Source organism: Rattus rattus, chromosome 15 (assembly GCF_011064425.1).
Source record: "Rattus rattus isolate New Zealand chromosome 15, Rrattus_CSIRO_v1, whole genome shotgun sequence".
NCBI lineage: Eukaryota > Metazoa > Chordata > Mammalia > Rodentia > Muridae > Rattus > Rattus rattus.
In genome coordinates, this window is record NC_046168.1 from 34,020,707 (window position 1) to 34,040,928 (window position 20,222).

Here is a 20,222-nt window from a genome sequence, read left to right on the forward strand (position 1 = left end):
GGTCAACTAATCTGTGACAAAGTTGCAAAAGCATTTTGGTGGAGGAAAGATAATTCTTCAACAAACAGTACTGGAGCAATTGTGGACCAAAATTTGAACCTTAATGTGTCATACTTTGTGATCATTAACTTAATAGTAGATTTAAGCAAATATAAAAATATAAAGCTTTTAAGAGCTTTGAGTTGATGACTCATGGTTATAATGCTACCAACAAGTTTCCAAGTGCTGAGACTACACATGAATGCCTCCGTGCACAGCTTCAAGTTAGATTTAAAGTTAAAAGAGATGACGCAGTAGGCAGAGGCTCTTGTATGTAGGCCTGATAACTGAAGTACCACCCAATAAAGTGGCAGGAGGAAATGGATTCCTGAGAGTTGTACTCAGACCTACACATGCACACTGAATTTTAAAGTTAAAATGACAATCTTAGAGAAGTGAAACTACTATGGAGATCCATCTAGATCACCTCTACAAGTATCTGATAATATCTACATAAAAGATAATGTTTACTTACAGATAGGAAGATTTGGAAGAATCACATAGAAAAGCAGAATTTCCTGATGCCACATTTTAAATACAAAAACAAAGCAACAAAATCATGGCATGTCTTACTTTGTAAGACATGTTTTATATGTTACTGCAAAGCTGTCACTAGAATGTACTCCCTGGGTCTCAGGACATGGCTGAGTATGACTGGAACCCTATGAAGGGAAAGCAGTGCAGAGACAGGTAGGCCCTAAAGCTCACTGCCAACCTGATAATCAACTGGCCTCTGTGGAAGATCCTACTGCATTTCAAACTCATTTGTGGAAGACTGCCGCTACATTAAAAGAAGTTGTGTTTGCTAATGGAAGCTTTTCTGGGACTGTTCAATCTGCTTCTCAATATGATTTTAACCACATTTAAGAAAGAAAGGGTTACTACTTGTATTCCTATGCCATATTTGTTTTTAATAGGTAGATTTAATTTTACTAATGGATTTGCTTGTATTAACTGTCATTTGTATTCATGTATTAATTCATCTACTCAGTTTAATATGAATCAAGATTCTATTATGATTATTCAGCAAAAACTATATGTATGGATGCCTGTTAATTTGGGACGTCATTTGTCTCAAGATCCCCTTAATCATGTGATTATTGAAATTGTTTAGTAATCTGCTGAAGAGAAATAAAAGAATGACTGGAATTATGGTAGCTACTATTTTAAGCCTTTTTACTGTTGCTACTTTGGCAGTAGTGTCCAGCATAGCATTAAAAACATCTATTCAGACGAAACATTTTCTTCTCACGGGTGGTGTTTCAGCCCCTACTTGGACTTGTCACCAGTCCTTACTTGATCCTGCCTGGGAGCTGCATCTCTATGTCTCAACACCAACCAGTCTTCCAGTTGTTGAGCACAGGTTCAGTGAGAGACCATATCTCAAGTGATAAAGAGAAACAATAGAGGAAGGCACCTGACAGTGGCCACTGGCCTCCACACACATGTGCACACATGCATACACGCATATACATAAGCACAACTGAAAAAAATGGAATATACTACCTGATTTTAAGCAAAAAAATGGATCTTAAGATTTCATATGAAATATTTTTAAAGAGCAAAATACTCCCTGAACGGTGTGTCAGTTGTAATTGTTGTCATTATAATTTTAGGGGAATCAAAGAAGAAATCTAGAATCTGCGGTGTCTCAAATTGAGAAAGAAAAGATGTTGTTACAACATAGAATTAATGAGTACCAAAGAAAAGTGGAACAGGAAAATGAGAAGAGAAGAAATGTAGAAAATGAAGGTAAATTGTTCTTTTTAAAACGTTGGACTGTCTAGGTAGACACTACTGCTGGGCTATAACCGCAGCCCTCCGCCCATATTTTTGTCTAATATTGAACCGTCTTTATCATGAGGTTGCCTTAACTACAGTAATATGCAGATAAGTTAAATAACCCAAATCTTCAGTTACGTTTATGACTTACTAAAGCCTGTAAATGTTATTTAGCTACGCTAATGATGATTACAATTATGTTCATACCAGAATCATCTGAGAATCATTGAAGACCATAAATATCAGAGCTGGGGAGATGACTCTGTAATAAAGAGCACTGGTTGTTTTTTAAGAGGACCCAGGTTCAATTCTCAGCACCCATAAAGTGACAAGCACTTGTAATTCCAGTTCTAGGGTATCCAGTGTCCTCTTCTGGCCTCCGCACACACTATACACACACCGTGCACAAGCATACATGCAGGCAGAACTCCCATACACAAAAAACCTAAAAGCAGACTATTCATACCCAAAGTCCAAAGATTTCTATTTGAATTATGATATAGATACATGATCCGGCAACAGGATTTCTATAAACTCAGACATTTCTAACAAGTGGCTCATTTGAGAACTGTTAAGCTAGAGTTGCCACACTCCCATCCCCAGTAGTAGCGCAAGCTAGCCTTGAATTTATATCTGCCTCTATCTTCCAAGTCCTGGGATTAAAGTCATGTGCCATGACCTTTGGCTAGAATTTTATATTTTCATGCCAGTATTGCAATTATATTACATTTAAAAGTGTTTTTATGCCATTTGATAACAATGGTTTTATTTCTAGTTTATTTTATAAATGTACATACATGTATGCAATCTCATGAATATTATACAGGGTTCTTATAGAACTGATAAAAGTATAAACAGTGTATTCAATGATATAATAGATATTGCAATATCTCTCATAAAAAAACAGCCTAACAAAAGAAAAAGCATCTCCTTATATTACTAAATATGTATATATTTCTGTAGATACGCATATATGGTATATTTAGATTCATCTTAGGGTTTGATTCATAGATTCACCTAAAAAGGGAAAACAGTAGTTGTAGAAGAGTCAGTTAAGGGAAAAAAAAAACTGTAGAGGAGAATCCTCATTATTCTACCATTTACTATCTTTTGATTTTTGTACCATTTTAAAAATACTGAATTATTCAAGTAATTTTGATATTCAAAAGTCAAAAACTAGCTTTATAACTAACTTTGGTGGTATATTCCTATATCCCAGCACTCAGGAAGGCTTAAGGCAGGAGAATAATTTGAGCTCTTGAATTTGAGAAGAGCCTTCAGGGTAGATCAAATTACCCCTTGGGAGCAGGGGGATTCTGCAAAAGTAGCTTTGTACTATTATACCAATAGATTTGTCCCATGAAGGCAATAAAAGAATTTGGAATACTATAGTATTGGAAATAGTTGTTTTACTTTATTGTAAAGCCATGCTCTATTTTTTGATAGATTTAGAATATAAGAACTTGTAAGATAGAATTTGTTTTGGGAGTGGGAATGGACCTAATTTCACTGATTGTTGTGGTCTAAGAATAAATTTTATTACTAAAAAGATGGATTTTTTTTTTCCTAACAAAATATGTAATTTCTACATAATCTTCAACTTCCAGTTTCTACACTAAAGGACCAGTTGGAAGACTTACGGAAAGCAAGTCAGAGCTCACAGCTTGCTAATGAGAAGCTGACACAGTTACAGAAGCAGGTCGGTTCTTCATCAGAATTGCTTTAAATTATAGTTAATTTAAAGAAACATGGTGTTTGATCAACCTTCTTTCTTTCTTTTTTAACAGTTAGAAGAAGCGAATGACTTACTTAGGACAGAATCAGATACAGCTGTAAGATTAAGGAAGAGTCACACAGAGATGAGCAAGTCAATTAGTCAGCTAGAGTCTCTGAACAGAGAATTACAGGAGAGAAACAGAATGTTAGAGAATTCCAAGTCACAAGCAGACAAGGATTACTACCAGCTGCAAGCTGTATTGGAAGCTGAGCGAAGAGACAGAGGCCATGATTCTGAGATGATTGGAGACCTTCAAGGTAATACTTTTTCTTATGTGAAATATATGTCACAAGATTTACCATTGTAAGTTTTTATTTTATTGTATATGTTTTTGTGAGGTGTGTGGTGCGTGGTAGAGAGAGCTGTGTTGCATGGGGCACATGTGAGTGGTCAGAGAAAAACTTGGTAGAACTAACTCATTCTCTCTATCTTCACTGGGTTTCTAGGGATTGAGCTCAGGTTGGTAGGCTTGCGTGGTAAGCCCTTTACCTTCAAAGCCACTCTGCCAACCCCTCCCTCCCTTCCTTCCTGCAGTGGTCTCTAGCCATCATCCGACTTTATGGGCCTGGGACAACTCCTTACCAAAAATGACCAAGGTGTTAGGAAAGGTCGGGATTAGTTATTAGCATTCTTTGTTTAACTAAAAAGCAAGTTAGACATAACTGACAGTGAATAAAAGGAAACGTTTTAGAAGGTTAATACCATTTGGTTTGTTTTCCAAAGATAACTGCCTTCACTTCCCAGATATTTTCCTGGGTTTTGTTGCTGTTCAGTAGCAGCATCCACACTATCTATACAAAAAACACACATGAGAATTGCCAGGCCTCTTAGAAAAGATGGAGGATGAGAGGAGAGAGTGTGTTTTAACATTAGTCATGGAAAGGAACATATTTTGGGTCTCATGAGACTTGATCATTAGGTATAATTCTGTGGACAGAGGTCAGGTCAGTTTTTGTGACTATGGAAACGGAAATTAGGAGTTCCCATTGGCTCATAGCTTAAGAAAGTTGTACAGTCTTATCTCTCAGGCACCAGGCTTAAAATAGGTCTAGATATAGCCAAGAAAGGAGCCTCTTTGTAATTACTGAAAAGCCTCACTTATTTAAGTGTAGTTTTTCTCATTGCTTTTATACAGCAAATTAGCCATGTAAAAATCTCTTTGGTCAAGGATTAATTCCATAAATCCTTCTAGTTCTTAAAATTGTTGATGTTTGTTATCTCTTGCTTATGACTAAGCTTTGGACTACTTGGTTCCAAGTTTTACACCATCATCATGTGTTGTAGTATATTTTTAATCTCAATCGGGCGTTTCTACCATTCCTTAGATCATTCAGTTCCCAGATAAAATATGCAAGCCTTTTATATTTAAGCATTAAAGCTGTACAGATAACTACCCTCTATGCTGTAATGTCTACTTCCCTGCTAATAATCCTGAGATAGGACTTAACGTGTTTCTTCTGGGCTGCTCTTACTCCAATTGGCCAGCCCTGGTGTCCCTTCTTCTCCATCTTCTCTCTTCCCTCCATGGTACTCTCTCAGCCCCCAATCCCTGGGAACCTAAACACTGCCTACCTCCCTTCTGCCCAGCTATAGATTACAGGCATCTTTATTCAACCAATAGTTTTAAGGAGAAAAGTTACATAGATGTGAAGATTTTCTCGTTTCTGGACACAACCAGAACTTGGGGGCCAGTATTTAGCATTACAAGACATAGCAAAAAACCAAACTTCGATAATTATGTTTATTGTCTTTTAACAGAATCTTTTAAATATTGGTGAAAGCTAAGAAAACTTTATAGTATGATTAGGTTTATCTTTTTTTCATTGCTTATTTTGTTTTGTTTTTTTTACTTAAGTCTTATTTTGAGGTTTTGTTTTGTTTGGAACCATCTCAGTATGTGTCCATGGCTGACCTGAGAACTCAAAGATTAGCTCTTGAAGATTGAGGTGTCACCCATTCTGATTTTGCTGTTTGCACCTAACTCTATAATATGTTATCCCAAACTCATAGCAGTTTATAGTAGGGTTTAAATCTAAAAGTCTCTGCTACCCTGAGTGCTGGAATGCCAACTGCATTCTTTTGAATATTCTTTTTGAATTTTGAATTCACACTTAGGTGTGAAATTGCTAGGTCATGTAGTAATTCTGTGCTTAACTTTTCTTGGACTGCTAAACTTTTTTTACACTTGCTGAACTATTTGATTTTCCTCACCGAGAAATTAGGATTCTGATTTTTCCATGGCGTTAAAATTGACTGCCTGAATAGGAATGAGCTCATGTATTACTGTGGTTTTAATTTATTTCCTAATAAGTTAATGATGTTGAACATCTGATACCCAGTTGTTTTGGTACCATTTAAGAGGCTTGTCCCTTGGCTGGAAAGATGGCTCAGTGGTTAAGAGCACTCACTGACTGCTCTTCCAGAGGTCCTGAGTTCAATTCCCAGCACCTACATGGTGGCTCACAAGCATCTGTAATGGGATCCAATACCCTCTTCTGGTGTGTCTGAAGACAGCAGCAGTGTAGTATAGTATATTCACATATATACAATAAGTGAATCTTTAAAAAATCTTTTTTAAAAAAGAAGCTTGTTCTCTCTCTCTCTTTCTCTCTCTCTCTCTCTCTCTCTGTGTGTGTGTGTGTGTGTGTGTGTGTGTGTGTGTGTGTGTGTGTGTGTGTGTGTGTGTGTGTGCGTCATTACACAAGAAAAGTATATACATACTCTTGTGGAGCCAGAGGTCACTGTATTTCTTAGGCCTTATCCTTTTCTCTTTAAATGGTTTTGACATTTTTGTTAAATATTGTCTGTGGATAAGATGTAGTTGAATTCTTGGGCTGGAGAGATGGCTCAGCGGTTAAGAGCACCCGACTACTCTTCCAGAGGTGCTGAGTTCAATTCCCAGCAACCACATGGTGGCTCACAACCATCTATAAAGAGATCCGATGCCCTCTTCTGGTGTGTCTGAAGACAGCTACAGTGTACTTATATATAATAAATGAATAAATCTTAAAAAAAAAAAAAAAAAGAATGTTTTAAAAAAAAAAAAAAAGATGTAGTTGAATTCTTAACCTAGCATTCATCATTAAGGGCCTAGGTCTAATTCCTGGGGCTGGAAAATTTTTTTTTGACTGAATGAAAAAGAGAGGCAAAAATTTCTATTAGTAAATGAAAGGATTTGGCTGTGAAGGAGGCATAGTGGGTGAAGTGCAAGAATGAGCACCTGATCCATGTCAGCCGTGTAAAAACCATGTCAGGAAGTATGTTTCTGTAACTTTAGCGCTGATCTGAGAGACATGCAAGTCTCCAGGGGGTCACTGGCCAGCCAGTACAGCTGAAATAAAGTAGATGAGTTTTAAGGTTAGTAAGAGATCTGTCTTTAAAAACCAAGGTAGAAAAGTAATTCAGGAAAACACCCAGTGTCAACTTAACACCCTCTATTCTCACCTGTACATAGATGTGTTCTTGACTGATATATCACACTCATACACATACTTCCCCGCCCTCTCTGTGTATGGCTTTACTTCTGTTTTTTCAAGTCTCTTTTATTCAAACGTTATTTTTGCCATATGTCAGCACCATATTTTGACCAAAGTAGTTTTAGAGCAGGTGTTGAAATTGGGGGATTTCATTTGTTCAACATTATTGTTCTTCCATAATATTATTTTAGCTTTTCTTTAATTAGCTTTTTCATTTCTGCAGAACATACTTTTAGAATTTTAATAATGATAAAATGTCTTTATTCATTATTTTAGGTCGTTATTGTCATCTTAAAATTCTCCCAATCTATGAACACAGGCAAATTTTCATTTATCATTTTTTTTAGAGTTTTTTTTATGTTTTGTGTTTTATTTGGTTTTAAGACAAGGTCTGATTGTGGTGCCCAAGGTAGCCTTAAACTGCTGGGCTCAAATACTCTTGCCTCAATTTACTGATCGGGTGAAATTATGGTCATCCTTCTTTTGCATCTTCATTTTTTTTTTTTTTAATTTTTTTTATATTTTTTTTTTTTTTTTTTAATTAATTTTATTTGCATCTTCATTTTTCAGTGAATGAGCCCTGTTCTTCCTTGACTGTCCTCCTTTTTTTTTTTTAATTTACATTTCAAATGCTGTCCCATCCTCACTCCCCATGCTTCTATGATGGTGTTCCCCCACCCATCCACCCACCCCTTCCTGCCTCCCTGCCCTAACATTCCCCTACACTGAGGGGGTTGAGCCTTGGCAGGACCAAGAACTTCTCCCCCCATTGGCCATCCTCTGCTACATATGCAACTGGAGCCATGGGTCTGTCCATCTGAGCATCTTTTGGGTATATGCTTGGCTGTCTTTCTAGGCCAGCGGTTCTCAACTGGTGGTTCGTGGCCTCCTTTGAGATTGAAAGACCATTTTACGAGGGTTGCCTAAGACCATTGGAAACCATAGATATTTACATTATGGTTCATAATAGCAAAATTAGAGTTATGAAGTAGCAACAATGATAATTTTATGGTTGCCAATTACCACATGAGGAACTGTATTTAAGGATCACAGCATTAAGAAGGTTAAAGAGTCTGGGTGTGGTGGTACTCGCCTTTAATTCCAGCACTTAGGAGGTAGAGACAGGTGGATCCCTAAATTTGAGGGCAGCCTAGTCTACAGAGTGAGTTTCAGGACAGCCAGCGCTACACAGAGAAACCCTGTCTGGGAGGGCAGAGGAGAGGAGAAGAAGGTTAAGGAGAACCACTAGGCTAGTGAGTTAAAAGTTTGCTGTTCTTGCAAAAGGACCTGGGTTAAGTTATTAGCACCCATTTGGCAGTTTACAACTATCTAATTCCAGTGCCAATGAACTTGTTGCCCATCTCTGGCCTCCATCAGCACTGCACACAGTGGGACATATAACATACATGCAGGCAAAACATTCATACATAAAATAAAAATTCAAAACTGAGCATTAACAAACACCAAGTCCATCAAATTCCTCCATCATCCACCTCCTCACTCCCAAATAATCAGTTATGATTTATAATACTATAAATTAGTTTTGCTTTAACGTTTTTCCTCACTTCATAGCACGAATTACATCTTTACAAGAAGAGGTGAAGCATCTCAAACATAATCTTGAAAGAGTAGAAGGAGAAAGAAAAGAGGCTCAAGACATGCTCAATCATTCAGAAAAGGTAAATGACTTACTGTTCTAATATTATGGTTATCAAAGGTTTAAGGTAGTTTTATAACATTCATTATAATGTTTGTTTTTTATTATGAAATTGTTTTCATGTGTGGGAATGTATGCATGATATATTTGGCATCTTGTTACCATATTATTTTGTGTGTACTCTAAGAAGTTAGAGATTTTTAATAGGTAATTATATTACTTTGGTTTGGAAATAACCTTTTAATAAGAAAACTGTTCCTAGTTCCTTTGTACACAGGTAAGAGGAAGGTTTAACCCTTGTATATTAAATCATACAAAGAGAGAAATAAAGGACTGGATCCTAGCACACTCTGTTGTTAGTAAAACATAAAATATAAAAAGACCAAAGTAATTGGCTTTTGTATCCTCTCCCTCTATCTATCTGTCCCCCTCCCTCTACCTGTAGGGTCATGCATCATGGCACATATTTGGAGTCAGGACAACTTGGTGGGAGGTGGCAAATTTCAGTTCTCTCCTTTTACCATATGGATTCCAGGGATATAACTAGGGCTATCAGGCTTAGTGACAAGTGTTTTTACCCAGTGGGGTCTTCCTTCTGGACTCTGCATTTATTTACAATTTTATCAAAAATTCACTGCTAAGTATCTTCCTTGTTGAAGAAAGTATCAGTTACTTTACAGATCTAGTGTCTCCCTCAAGAAAATGATTTTAAAAGCAACTGCTTTGGGATGTTCTATCCCTGAGTAGTTTCTGTTAAACAAGCTGATATAAATGTGAAATAGGATGAAAGAAAGAAGAATAAACTTTGAAAGGACTGTAATCTATTCGTACTGTTCTCACCTAAACATTTCACTACCTTGTCCCAAGATGTTTCGTCTTTTAAAGAGAAACAAACCAAATTTAGATAGAAATATAGATTCTTAAATTTTAAAAGAGTTTTTAAAGACAAAAATGAAATAACAAAGTAAAAGGTTGTTGCATTCATTTGTTACTGCAGTGTAAACTGTCCTGAATGTACCTAGGAGCAGAGGGAGCTCTGCATCAGCTGTGGTTTATGCTCCAGGAAGGGGCACTTAGGAAAGTGTTCATCTCCAGCAGAATATTGAGAAATGTAAGATTTAATTATGCACCCTTTAGTCAGTTTATTATATCCCATGGCTCTCATTCTAATTTTCTTAGGAAAAAAATAATTTGGAGATTGATTTGAACTACAAGCTCAAGTCTATTCAGCAGAGGTTAGAACAAGAAGTAAATGAACACAAAGTAACCAAAGCGCGGCTAACTGACAAGCATCAGTCTATTGAAGAGGCAAAGTCTGTTGCCATGTGTGGTAAGTGTCACTTATGTGCATATTTTTTATTAGGTTTAAATAATACTTAGAGAAAGTTGATTTTGATCTGTGGTAGAGAGAATAAATAAACATTGTTATCTGAGAAGAGAGTACCTTTTATTATATCTTCTTTTTTATCACAAATTTACCTTTTGTAGTTTTTCTTTACCTACTATGTCTTTACTATAAAAGTTAGTGAACTCATCCTAGGCATGGTGGCCCCATCTGTAATCTAAGCACTAGAAAAGCTAAGGCAAGGCAGTTTTGGTGATAGAGTTTGGGTCTAAAACAAAATAAAATTAGTGGACTCTTTTATTTTCCCAGTTTTTAATCTATCTGTAGATTTTTTTTTTTTCCACTATACATTCTGGACCTTATTGTTACTTAACTGCTTTTTTGCCTTAATTTCTTATGTTTACTTTGCTTTATGGTCTCCAGTCACAATCACAGTTTAGAGCAGCCAGTTGCCTTGTATTATTATTTCAAGTATACTTAAGATCAGTGATCATCCACTATGTTATCTCCAATGACAAGTCTAGTGCATGCTCTTTAAAAACAACTCTTGCTATCTGGAGATGCCTTACAAAGAGGAACAGTGGAAGTAGGGTGATCTGGTGGTAGCAGAATGCAAAGAAGCACAGAGGACAAAATTGTGAGGAAAGGGAGACAGTAAAAGAAGCAAGAAGGGGAGGCTGGAGAGATGGCTCAGCGGTTAAGGGCACTGACTTCTCTTCCAGAGGTCCTGAGTTCAATTCCCAGCAACCACATGGTGGCTCACAACCATCTGTAATGGGATCTGATGCCCTTTTCTGGTATGTCTGAAGACAGCTGCAGTGTACACATATAGATAAAATAAATATTAAAAAAAGAAGAAGAAGCAAGAAGGGCTCGCTCAGGTGTTTAGTTTAGAACAAATGAATCAGTGATTATATCTTCCACAGAGGGTGATAGAAGTGTGGGGTAGAAGTGATTAGGGGATAGAAAAAAGTAATTCTTTCTGTATGTTAAATTTGGGGGCTAGAGATGTGGTTTCAACGGCAGAACACATGCTTAGCCTACTTGAGGTTCTGAGTTCAAACCTCAGCACATTCCCCCAAAACAGCTTTTATAATTGTATTAGGTAGCGATCTAGATGGATATATTACTCCATTGGTATGCAAATCTGAAACTCAAGGATAGGTATCTAGAATTAAAATATAACTGAAATGAATTTCTGTTAAATTGGAGAGAGGACTTAGGGGGTAATGATTATGTTATCACAGCTGAATTTATAAGGTTAGGGAAAAAGTGAACTGCCACTTTGTCACCTCAAGAGCAGGCTCCAAGAAAAGACTTAACTATGCAACTCTACTGGCATGACTATGGAAACTCTAAAATTCTTAACTTACAATATTCTAGAATAAGGCAATATTCTAGGTAAAGGCTAGAATCTTCTCAGAATAATTGAAAGAGGGATTCTGCAGCCATAGACTCCTGTCATTGAGTTGCACATTCGAAGTTCCTATTCGAAGAAGCCTCTTTGAAAAATTTTCCAGACCAATACAAGGTAGAGATTAATAACTATAGTCATATTTTTCTATTCTTTACCTTCATTTCATTTCCTAATTACTCTTTTCAACTACACCCTTAATCTTCTAGTCTAAATGGTATTGAATTTTCCATCTCTTTTGAGCAGGGGCTAGATTGAGACATTTTAAAAATTATTTTTATCTCTTACAACTATTTCTTCAGAAATTCTTATATATATTATTCAAATGTCCTTAGAATATTTATAATTAATATCTATTGTAGTAGCAGAATAAATCAGATTTTAAAGATCAATTTTTAGGCCATTTAAAGGGAAAAGTATTGAGGTGCTCTTTAAATGCATGTTTGTAATTTTTTTCTGTTGCAGAAATGGAAAAAAAGCTGAAGGAAGAGAGAGAAGCTCGAGAGAAGGCTGAAAATAGAGTTGTTGAGACTGAGAAGCAATGTTCTATGCTAGATGTTGACCTGAAACAGTCTCAGCAGAAGCTAGAACATTTGACCGAAAATAAAGAAAGGCTGGAGGATGCAGTAAGACACAGTGCTCATTTTCCCATCTTTTAAGAGAAATTATTCTAGATTGTAACTGGAGAATCTTGTGTATATTTGACACACGGGAGAAAATTTGAATGAAGTATGTGTTCACTGCTTATACGATTATCCCAGCACTTAGAGTTTTCATTTCAAATAGCTATTTAACATTCATTCCCTAGGACCGAACACATTGTGTATTACAGCAGTGCATTCAACTGTATCAAAATTTTTTAGTTCCTCCTAGAAGAAATAGATTGCTTAAAAAAGCAAACTATTAAAGAGAATATATGTTTAGAAAAGCATTAAAAAATTAACTGCTGTTGGAGTGGCTTGCATTAATAGAAAACATGTATTTATAATACTATCGATAAAAAGATAAAAAACATTTGTGGATGGTTACTATCTGAGTTTTAGAAATTATTTGTAAGTAGTTCTAAGACTTGTCTTGGTGGATTGTCAGTACAGATTGTGTATTTGGTAAGAAGGTAGGTAAGCCATGGGTAAGAGGAAGTAAAATCAGAGAAGAAAAAATAACTTGGAGTTGTCACATGGAGCCAACCCTTGGGCTCTAAACTAACTGGTATTCTTTTAAAATGTACAGAAATGTATAGGTGAAAACAGTCTTAGGAAAATTAATGTATTTATATATAGACTTGATTGACTAAGGAGAGATTAGAAATAAACTAGCAAGCAGGATAACTATATATTGAACCTTTGGAAGATGGAGCTAGAGATGACTCAGATATTAAGGACATCAGCTGCTCTTCAGAAGAACCCAGAACCCACAATGGCAGCTCACAGTTACAACTCCAGTTTCAGGGGATCCAGCACCCTCTTCAGGCACCAGGAACATATATAATACACACACGTAACCCATAGGCTAAACAGTATACACATAAGGTAAAATAACTTTTTTTAATCTAAAAATTTCTTTTAAAAGGCTTCTTCATTCTTTTGTTATTAAGGAAAGTAAGGTGCATATGATCTGTATACTATTGGGAACAGGCAGCCTAGAAAGATTACATTCAAGACCTCCAATAGATATGGGATTCCATGAGCGTTAAGGAAAGCCTTGCTATGGGTGTGTCATTCAGGAGCTTAAGAATAGACTGCATTTAAGATCATTCATTAAATCTTGGAGCATTCTGTAGTGTCTGAGCATCCAGAGAAGGGGCAGACAGGACAAGGACATATACAAGACAGGGTGAGGGACTCTGTGCCGTTTGATGATTTCTGTGATAATCGTTTTGCAGATAGTAGGTGAAGAGCATGTTGTACACTGCTGCAAGAGTTTTGATTGGCTAATAAGTACTTAATAAATATTAACTATTTCCTGAGCTTTAAGATTATATAGAATAGAAACACTTGTGGGATAAATTAAAATTTGGAGTGTTTCCTCACACATGACTTTTATCTTTCTTTTCTCAAATTTTTGGACTACTTGAAACTAAGGTTTTTCTTTTCCCCACAGATTTCATACCTAAAATATACTACTATTTTCACTTAGTAATAAATAGGCAGTAATAGACACAAGGAATGTACAAGGGATGATGATGACAGCAGTGACGATGTACTTGTACTCAGCTGATTTGTATTCTTTGATATGTGTTACTAATAAATGAGTAAGGTGGCTAAGATGCCATTGTTTCTCTCACTCATAGGTTAAGAGTCTCACCCTGCAGCTGGAACAGGAATCCAATAAGCGGATCTTGCTACAGAGTGAACTGAAGACTCAAGCGTTTGAAGCAGACAATTTAAAAGGGTTAGAAAAACAGATGAAACAGGAAATAAATACTTTATTGGAAGCTAAAAGATTGTTAGAATTTGAGTTAGCTCAGCTTACAAAGTAAGTTTTAAAAATACCTTTTTGTGTTTTCATTGGCTTATAGATACTTTGATATTTTATATGTTCAGATGATCTCAAAATTTATGAAAAAGACAAAAATTGTGATGAAAGAATTTACTTGCAAAGATTTGCAAGGAAGTTCAAGCTTTGGGAGGACGGGCTTATTAAGTTTTTTTTCCCCCTTCTCCCCCCCCCCCCTTTTTCCCATCTTTATTAACTTGGGTATTTCTTATTTACATTTCGATTGTTATTCCCTTTCCCAGTTTCTGGGCCAACCCCCTAACCCCTCCCCCTCCCCTTCTATATAGGTGTTCCCCTCCCCATCCTCCCCCCATTACCGCTCTCCCCCAAACAATCACGTTCACTGGGTGTTCAGTCTTGGCAGGACCAAGGGCTTCCCCTTCCACTGGTGCCCTTACTAGGCTATTCATTGCTACCTATGAGGTTAGAGTCCAGGGTCGGTCCATGTATAGTCTTTGGGTAGTGGCTTAGTCCCTGGAAGCTCTGGTTGGTTGGCATTGTTGTTCATATGGGGTCTCGAGCCCCTTCAAGCTCTTCCAGTCCTTTCTCTGATTCCTTCAAATGGGGGGGGGGGTGTCCCGTTCTCAGTTCAGTGGTTTGCTGCTGGCATTCGCCTATGTATTTGCTGTATTCTGGCTGTGTCTCAGGAGAGATCTACATCCGGTTCCTGTCAGCCTGCACTTCTTTGCTTCATCTATCTTATCTAGTTTGGTGGCTGTATATGTATGGGCCACATGTGGGGCAGGCTCTGAATGGGTGTTCCTTCTGCCTCTGTTCTAAACTTTGCCTCCCTATTCCCTCCCAAGGGTGTTCTTGTTCCCCTTTTAAAGAAGGAGTGAAGCATTTGCATTTTGGTCCTCCTTCTTGAATTTCATGTGTCCTGTGCTTCTAGGGTAATTCGAGCATTTGGGCTAATATCCACTAATCAGTGAGTGCATACCATGTGTGTTTTTCTGTGATTGGGTTACCTCACTCAGGATGATGTTTTCTAGTTCCATCGCTTATTAAGTTTAAATTACAAGTATTTAAAGAAAGAAATATAGATTAGCAAGACTGCTAGCTTTACAGTCAGTCTGTTAATAATGGAAATACCAGTTTTCTCACACTTTTCATATGTATAAACATCAACACATCTTTCAAGACTAGCATTATAATAAGAAGGCTACCCTACATGAGAGGAAGTGTTCCAGGTCGCTTTATTTTAGAGATTTAGAGGTTAGATATAATCTTGGGAGTGGGAGTTTGTTTTCTTTCTTTGATTCCTTTCAAAGTTGTATAGTCTTTTTTTCTGTTAACTGCTAAGATGCTTGCTTACTTGAGATCAAGACAAAGCCAGGATGTCATTACTTGTAGAATATATATGGGCCTGCTTTAAAAATACAGTATGAAAGATGGGTACTCTTTATACCAAGTTGTGATTTTATCTCCTCCAGATATATATGTTAATCATACATTAGAGATTCACATGTCTTTACCTCCTGAATGTTGGAATCAAAGGCATGTTGCCACCACCACCTGTCATTTAGGCATTTTTCATTGGAATAATTTATCAGTTTTTAATTAAGTTGGATTTATATTGGCAATTTTTTCTTCATATACTAGCCCCATTTTTGCCAGTTAATTACATATATTACTTTTTCCCACAAGCAACTCTCACTCAGCCCTCAGTGGACATTTAGTATGTACTTTCTATCAACTGCATCACTTATTACTAAACTACAAAACAATTACTATATAATATTAAACCCTATAGCCTAGGATAAAATTGGGTCTTCGAGGTCTATTGCCTTCTTGTGTATTTGAGTCTTTTCCTCTCCTGAGTGTGACCTTTTTCATGTGAGATTGTGCTTGTTTGTGATGTATACATATTTCTGTCTTTCTCCTTGCTGATTTATTACTCTTGCTTTCCTTTTATATTCCCTGTGTAATTGTTTTTATACTCCTTCATGTGTTCAATGGCCAAAATATTTTATACTTTATTTTTTACTTAAATAATTTATGACGTCTGCTTTTGTTATTACAGAAGACATTTAAAATACAGTTCTGTGATTTTCCTGCCTTTCTCTGCAGATATTTACAGGGTTTACAAACAAATCACAGCACTGTTGATTTCATTTTCATTATCACTTTTATAGGTGAAAGATGAAGCCAGGCACTATGGCCTTACCAGAGGAGCTTCATAAAAACGTGATGCTGAAATATTTTTCTTGCAGAAGTTATTTTATAGAAACTTTTGTATTTTAGCAATTTTGGTGAAATCTGTCATAAATAAGAAAATTTAATTACTGATTTTCTTTTATTTAAAGGCAATACAGAGGAAATGAAGGGCAAATGCGGGAGTTACAAGATCAGCTTGAAGCTGAGCAATATTTCTCTGTAAGTGAAAATTATTTTTAGTATACAATTTAAAAACTGACTTAAACAAGAGCCTTTTAAGAGTTTTTTTCCCTGCAAATTATATTTCTTTTCAAGGTTCGTGATCTATTCAAATTGTGAAGGAGGAAAAAAAGACCTTTTTGTGCAATTTTTCAGCAATTACTCAGCATCCAATTACAGCTGTAAATAATAGTTTGATAGCTGGGCATGGTAATTTGGGCCTTTAATCTTAACACTCTGGAAGCACAGGCAGGTGGATCTAGAGTAGCCAGGGCTACAGAGTAAGACCTTGTCTTAAAGACTTTGTTGCATGGAAATCACATGCCTGATGTACAGCACTTGGAGGTTAAGGTAGGATTGGGATGGAGTTTCTTGAGTTTTTTAGTCCAGAATGGGCATAATAATATCAGATTGTGCTCTCTAGTACCATCTATCTTGCAAGCATAGTCCATATAATTAAATACATGGTTTTAACTTGCCTTTTTGTTTGCTTGTGGCTTTTTCTTTTTCAAGACTTTTGGGTTTGTTTTGTTTTTTGAGATAGGGTTCTTCTGTGTATCCCTGGGTGTCCTGGAAATTGCTTTGTAGATCAGGCTAACTCTTAAGTCAGAGGTCCACCTGCCTGGCTCCCAAGTGCTGGGGTTAGTGTTGCCGCTTTCATCACCACCCAGCTTGTTTGTCTTTAATGATTTGTTTTTTTGTACATTTGATGTTTTGCCTGCAGGAATTTCTCTGTGAATCTCCTGGATCTGGAGTTACTGACAGTTGTGAGCTGCAATGTGGATACTGGTTCTCTAGAAGAGTAGCCAGTGCTCTTAAACTGTTGAACTGTCTCTCTACTCTTGGTTTAACTTGTTTTAACTTTTAAGAAAATAAAACTTTTTAAACGTTTAAGATAAAGAAACTGCTGAACAGTTCATAACTTACTACAAGCACTTAATTCCTATTACTTGTTTTACAGACACTTTATAAAACCCAGGTAAAGGAACTTAAAGAAGAAATTGAAGAAAAAAACAGAGAAAATTTAAGGAAAATACAGGAGCTGCAAAGTGAAAAGTATGTCTGTTTTCCTTTGGAATAGAACAGAAAAAGCATTCATAAATTTAAGTTCAAAGGTAGGGAGTAAGGGTACCATCATTCTGATAAGGCTAATTTATTGGGCTAACTGATATCAAATCAGATGAGTCTACCCTAAGATTCAACTATTTATAAGATAGTGCACTTATGTACATGCAGGTAAAATACTCATACACATAAAGTAAAAATAATGTTTTAAAAAACAAAGAGGAGGTAATTGTGGTCATAGTTAGGGATAGTTCACTACCCAAGTTGTCTGAGAACCTACAAAAATGCAGGAAGTGTACAGATAACCAAGATGGCTTGTCAAAGAGAGAATCTTAGAGACAAACAGACAAATGAATGTCATCTAGTCTCTGTAAATGCCAGTTCTGAAAAGTTAGTGTTTTGAGACAAAATCTTTTTGTACCCAAGGCTGGCCTTGATCAGTCCTGCTCCCTCTGTTTCCCAAGTAGACAGAACTCAGGACATAACCACTGAACTCCAGCAATTCTGCAAAGCTTCAAAGTGTATTTTCTAATAACATTTCCAAATAGTTTACAGTGGTTTGAATCTTTATGTTTTCATAATCTCAAATATCAGATAATTTAGTTTAATCTCTCAGTACAAACTTGGTCAAATTAAGCTCCAGGAAGTATAAGGAACTTCCCCTGTTAAAATGGGGTTGAAAGTGTCTTGAATCTGACTTCCTGGTCTACCAGTGACTTTTCAGTCTTGCTTTGTTGCCTTTATTCCAAACCCACAACAGTCTTTCTAAAATTAAGAAGGTAAAGAACTTAAAGAAGTTAAAGACTTAAGTTAAAATTGTTACCTGTATTAAAAAAGGTGGATTTAAAGTTTACTTTAAAAAGTAGAATCCTTGGATCTGTCATTTAAAGAAAGTTGTATGGATTTTTTTTTTAAGGGGGAGGGGCACTTTTGGGTTGTTGTTTCCAGAGAGATTCTCACTTTGTAGTCCAGGCTGGCTCTAAATTCTCAATCCCTGTGCCTTAAGACTACACTTGTCAGAATTACAGATGTAAACTATCATGTCTAGCAAGATCATTGTTTTCATTTACATGATCAAGTAAGGAGATTAAACTGAATTTGTTTTTATTCATTTCTCATAAAATTGTTGCAGAGAAACTCTTTCTACTCAGTTGGATTTAGCAGAAACAAAAGCTGAGTCTGAGCAGTTGGCTCGAGGAATTCTGGAAGAACAGTATTTTGAGTTGACTCAAGAAAGCAAGAAAGCTGCTTCAAGAAATAGACAAGAGATTACAGATAAAGATCATACCGTTAGTCGGGTAAGTGATAAGTGAATATCTGAGATTGTGAAAATAATTCACAGTTTAAGGTATTGGGGGTATGCATGAATATATACTTATGCTTCTTACATATAGAGTGACATTTCTGTACTTGTGTTTATTTTATCTAAAACAGTTCGTAATGATAGAAAGTCTTATTCAGTATACTGGGCTTTTTTCCCTACTGTAGATCTATTTTTTATTTTATGTGAAGAAATGCTTTTTTCTTTTAAGATTTATTTATTTTATGTATATAAGTACACTGTAGCTGTCTTCAGACCCACCAGAAGAGAGCATCAGATCCCATCACAGATGGTTGTGAACCACCATGTGGTTGCTGGGAATTGAACTCAGGACCTCTGGAAGAGCCGTCAGTGACTGCTGAGCTATCTCTCCAGCCCACTTATCTTAAACTCATTTTTTATTTTCTATAATTTATTTTTTATTTATTTATACTGTGTAAGTGATGGTGTAGACTAGATTTCTTTGAAGTTCAAAGAAGCTATTCTGGAATAAGAAACTCGTAGTTAATAGTCAACTAATCCATTGTGCAAAAAAAAACAATCCTACAAATTCCCTATTCTTATGGTTCATACTGTAGTCTATATAATAATGTGGGATAAATGGGAGTTACAAAAGCTTTTCTTTGTTAAATTAACAAGTACTCTGATGTAAGTGTATTAGGTTCAAATCCTGGCTTTGACTCTTAGAAGTTAGGTGATCTTGGTAAATCTGGAGTTTAGAGGATTGAGGCAATCTGCCAAGATCACATAACTTATCCTCAAAGGCAAAAGACCTGAATTTGTATCTCTTAACACCCATATAAAAACATAGACATGGCTGCCCATGTGTATAGTCCCAACATTGAGAGTGGAGACAAGTATGTCCTGAGGGCTTCCTCAACAGCCAGACTAGCCAAAATAATGAGTTTCCTGTTCAAGAAGAGACCCAGCCTCTGTCCTATAGGGAGCTGTAGAGGAAGATATCTCACGTCCTGCTCTGGAGTTTATGCGTGTGTGCTCCAACACATGCACACAGACACGTGCGCAAAAAACCTTGCAAGCATGGTAATGTATGGCTTATAGTCCCATACTTAGTGACTGATCATTAGGTCTAAGACTAGCCTCACTTACATAGCTTCAGGCCACCTGGACTGTATTACTATATTATATCTCAACTGGTTCTCTCCCCACTTCCTCCCTTACCCAACCAAAGAGGGGGAAAATAATATTCCTTCCATAAATTGTTTAATCATTGTTATGATTAAAGAAAAACAATATACTTAGAATAGTTGATGCTGGGCATGATATTTTCATCATCTTTAGTGAGGAAACTGAGTCACAGGAAGATGGCTTGCCCAGGGTCACATAGGTTATTAGTAGAGTTGGAAACAAGTACATTTCCTAGTCTTCTGCCTACTAATCTTTAAAATATTTTTTCACTTTATTAAATATATATACATAAATGCACATGTATATGTACACATACTTTTTGGAA

The 20,222-nt window shown here is 36.4% G+C and overlaps 1 protein-coding gene across 3 annotated transcripts in view; it reads left to right on the forward strand.

Moving 5' to 3' along the window:
- The window catches only part of Rock1 (Rho associated coiled-coil containing protein kinase 1), a 118,048-nt gene that overhangs the window by 79,263 nt on the left and 18,563 nt on the right, over window positions 1–20,222 (forward strand). For all 3 annotated transcript variants that reach the window (XM_032885865.1, XM_032885866.1, XM_032885867.1), the window contains exons 14-23: window positions 1,656–1,791; window positions 3,429–3,520; window positions 3,609–3,855; window positions 8,647–8,753; window positions 9,911–10,061; window positions 11,956–12,116; window positions 13,781–13,965; window positions 16,293–16,362; window positions 17,324–17,418; window positions 18,560–18,725. In XM_032885865.1, the coding sequence (XP_032741756.1) occupies window positions 1,656–1,791; window positions 3,429–3,520; window positions 3,609–3,855; window positions 8,647–8,753; window positions 9,911–10,061; window positions 11,956–12,116; window positions 13,781–13,965; window positions 16,293–16,362; window positions 17,324–17,418; window positions 18,560–18,725 (1,410 nt within the window). The remainder of the gene's footprint in view (window positions 1–1,655; window positions 1,792–3,428; window positions 3,521–3,608; window positions 3,856–8,646; window positions 8,754–9,910; window positions 10,062–11,955; window positions 12,117–13,780; window positions 13,966–16,292; window positions 16,363–17,323; window positions 17,419–18,559; window positions 18,726–20,222) is intronic.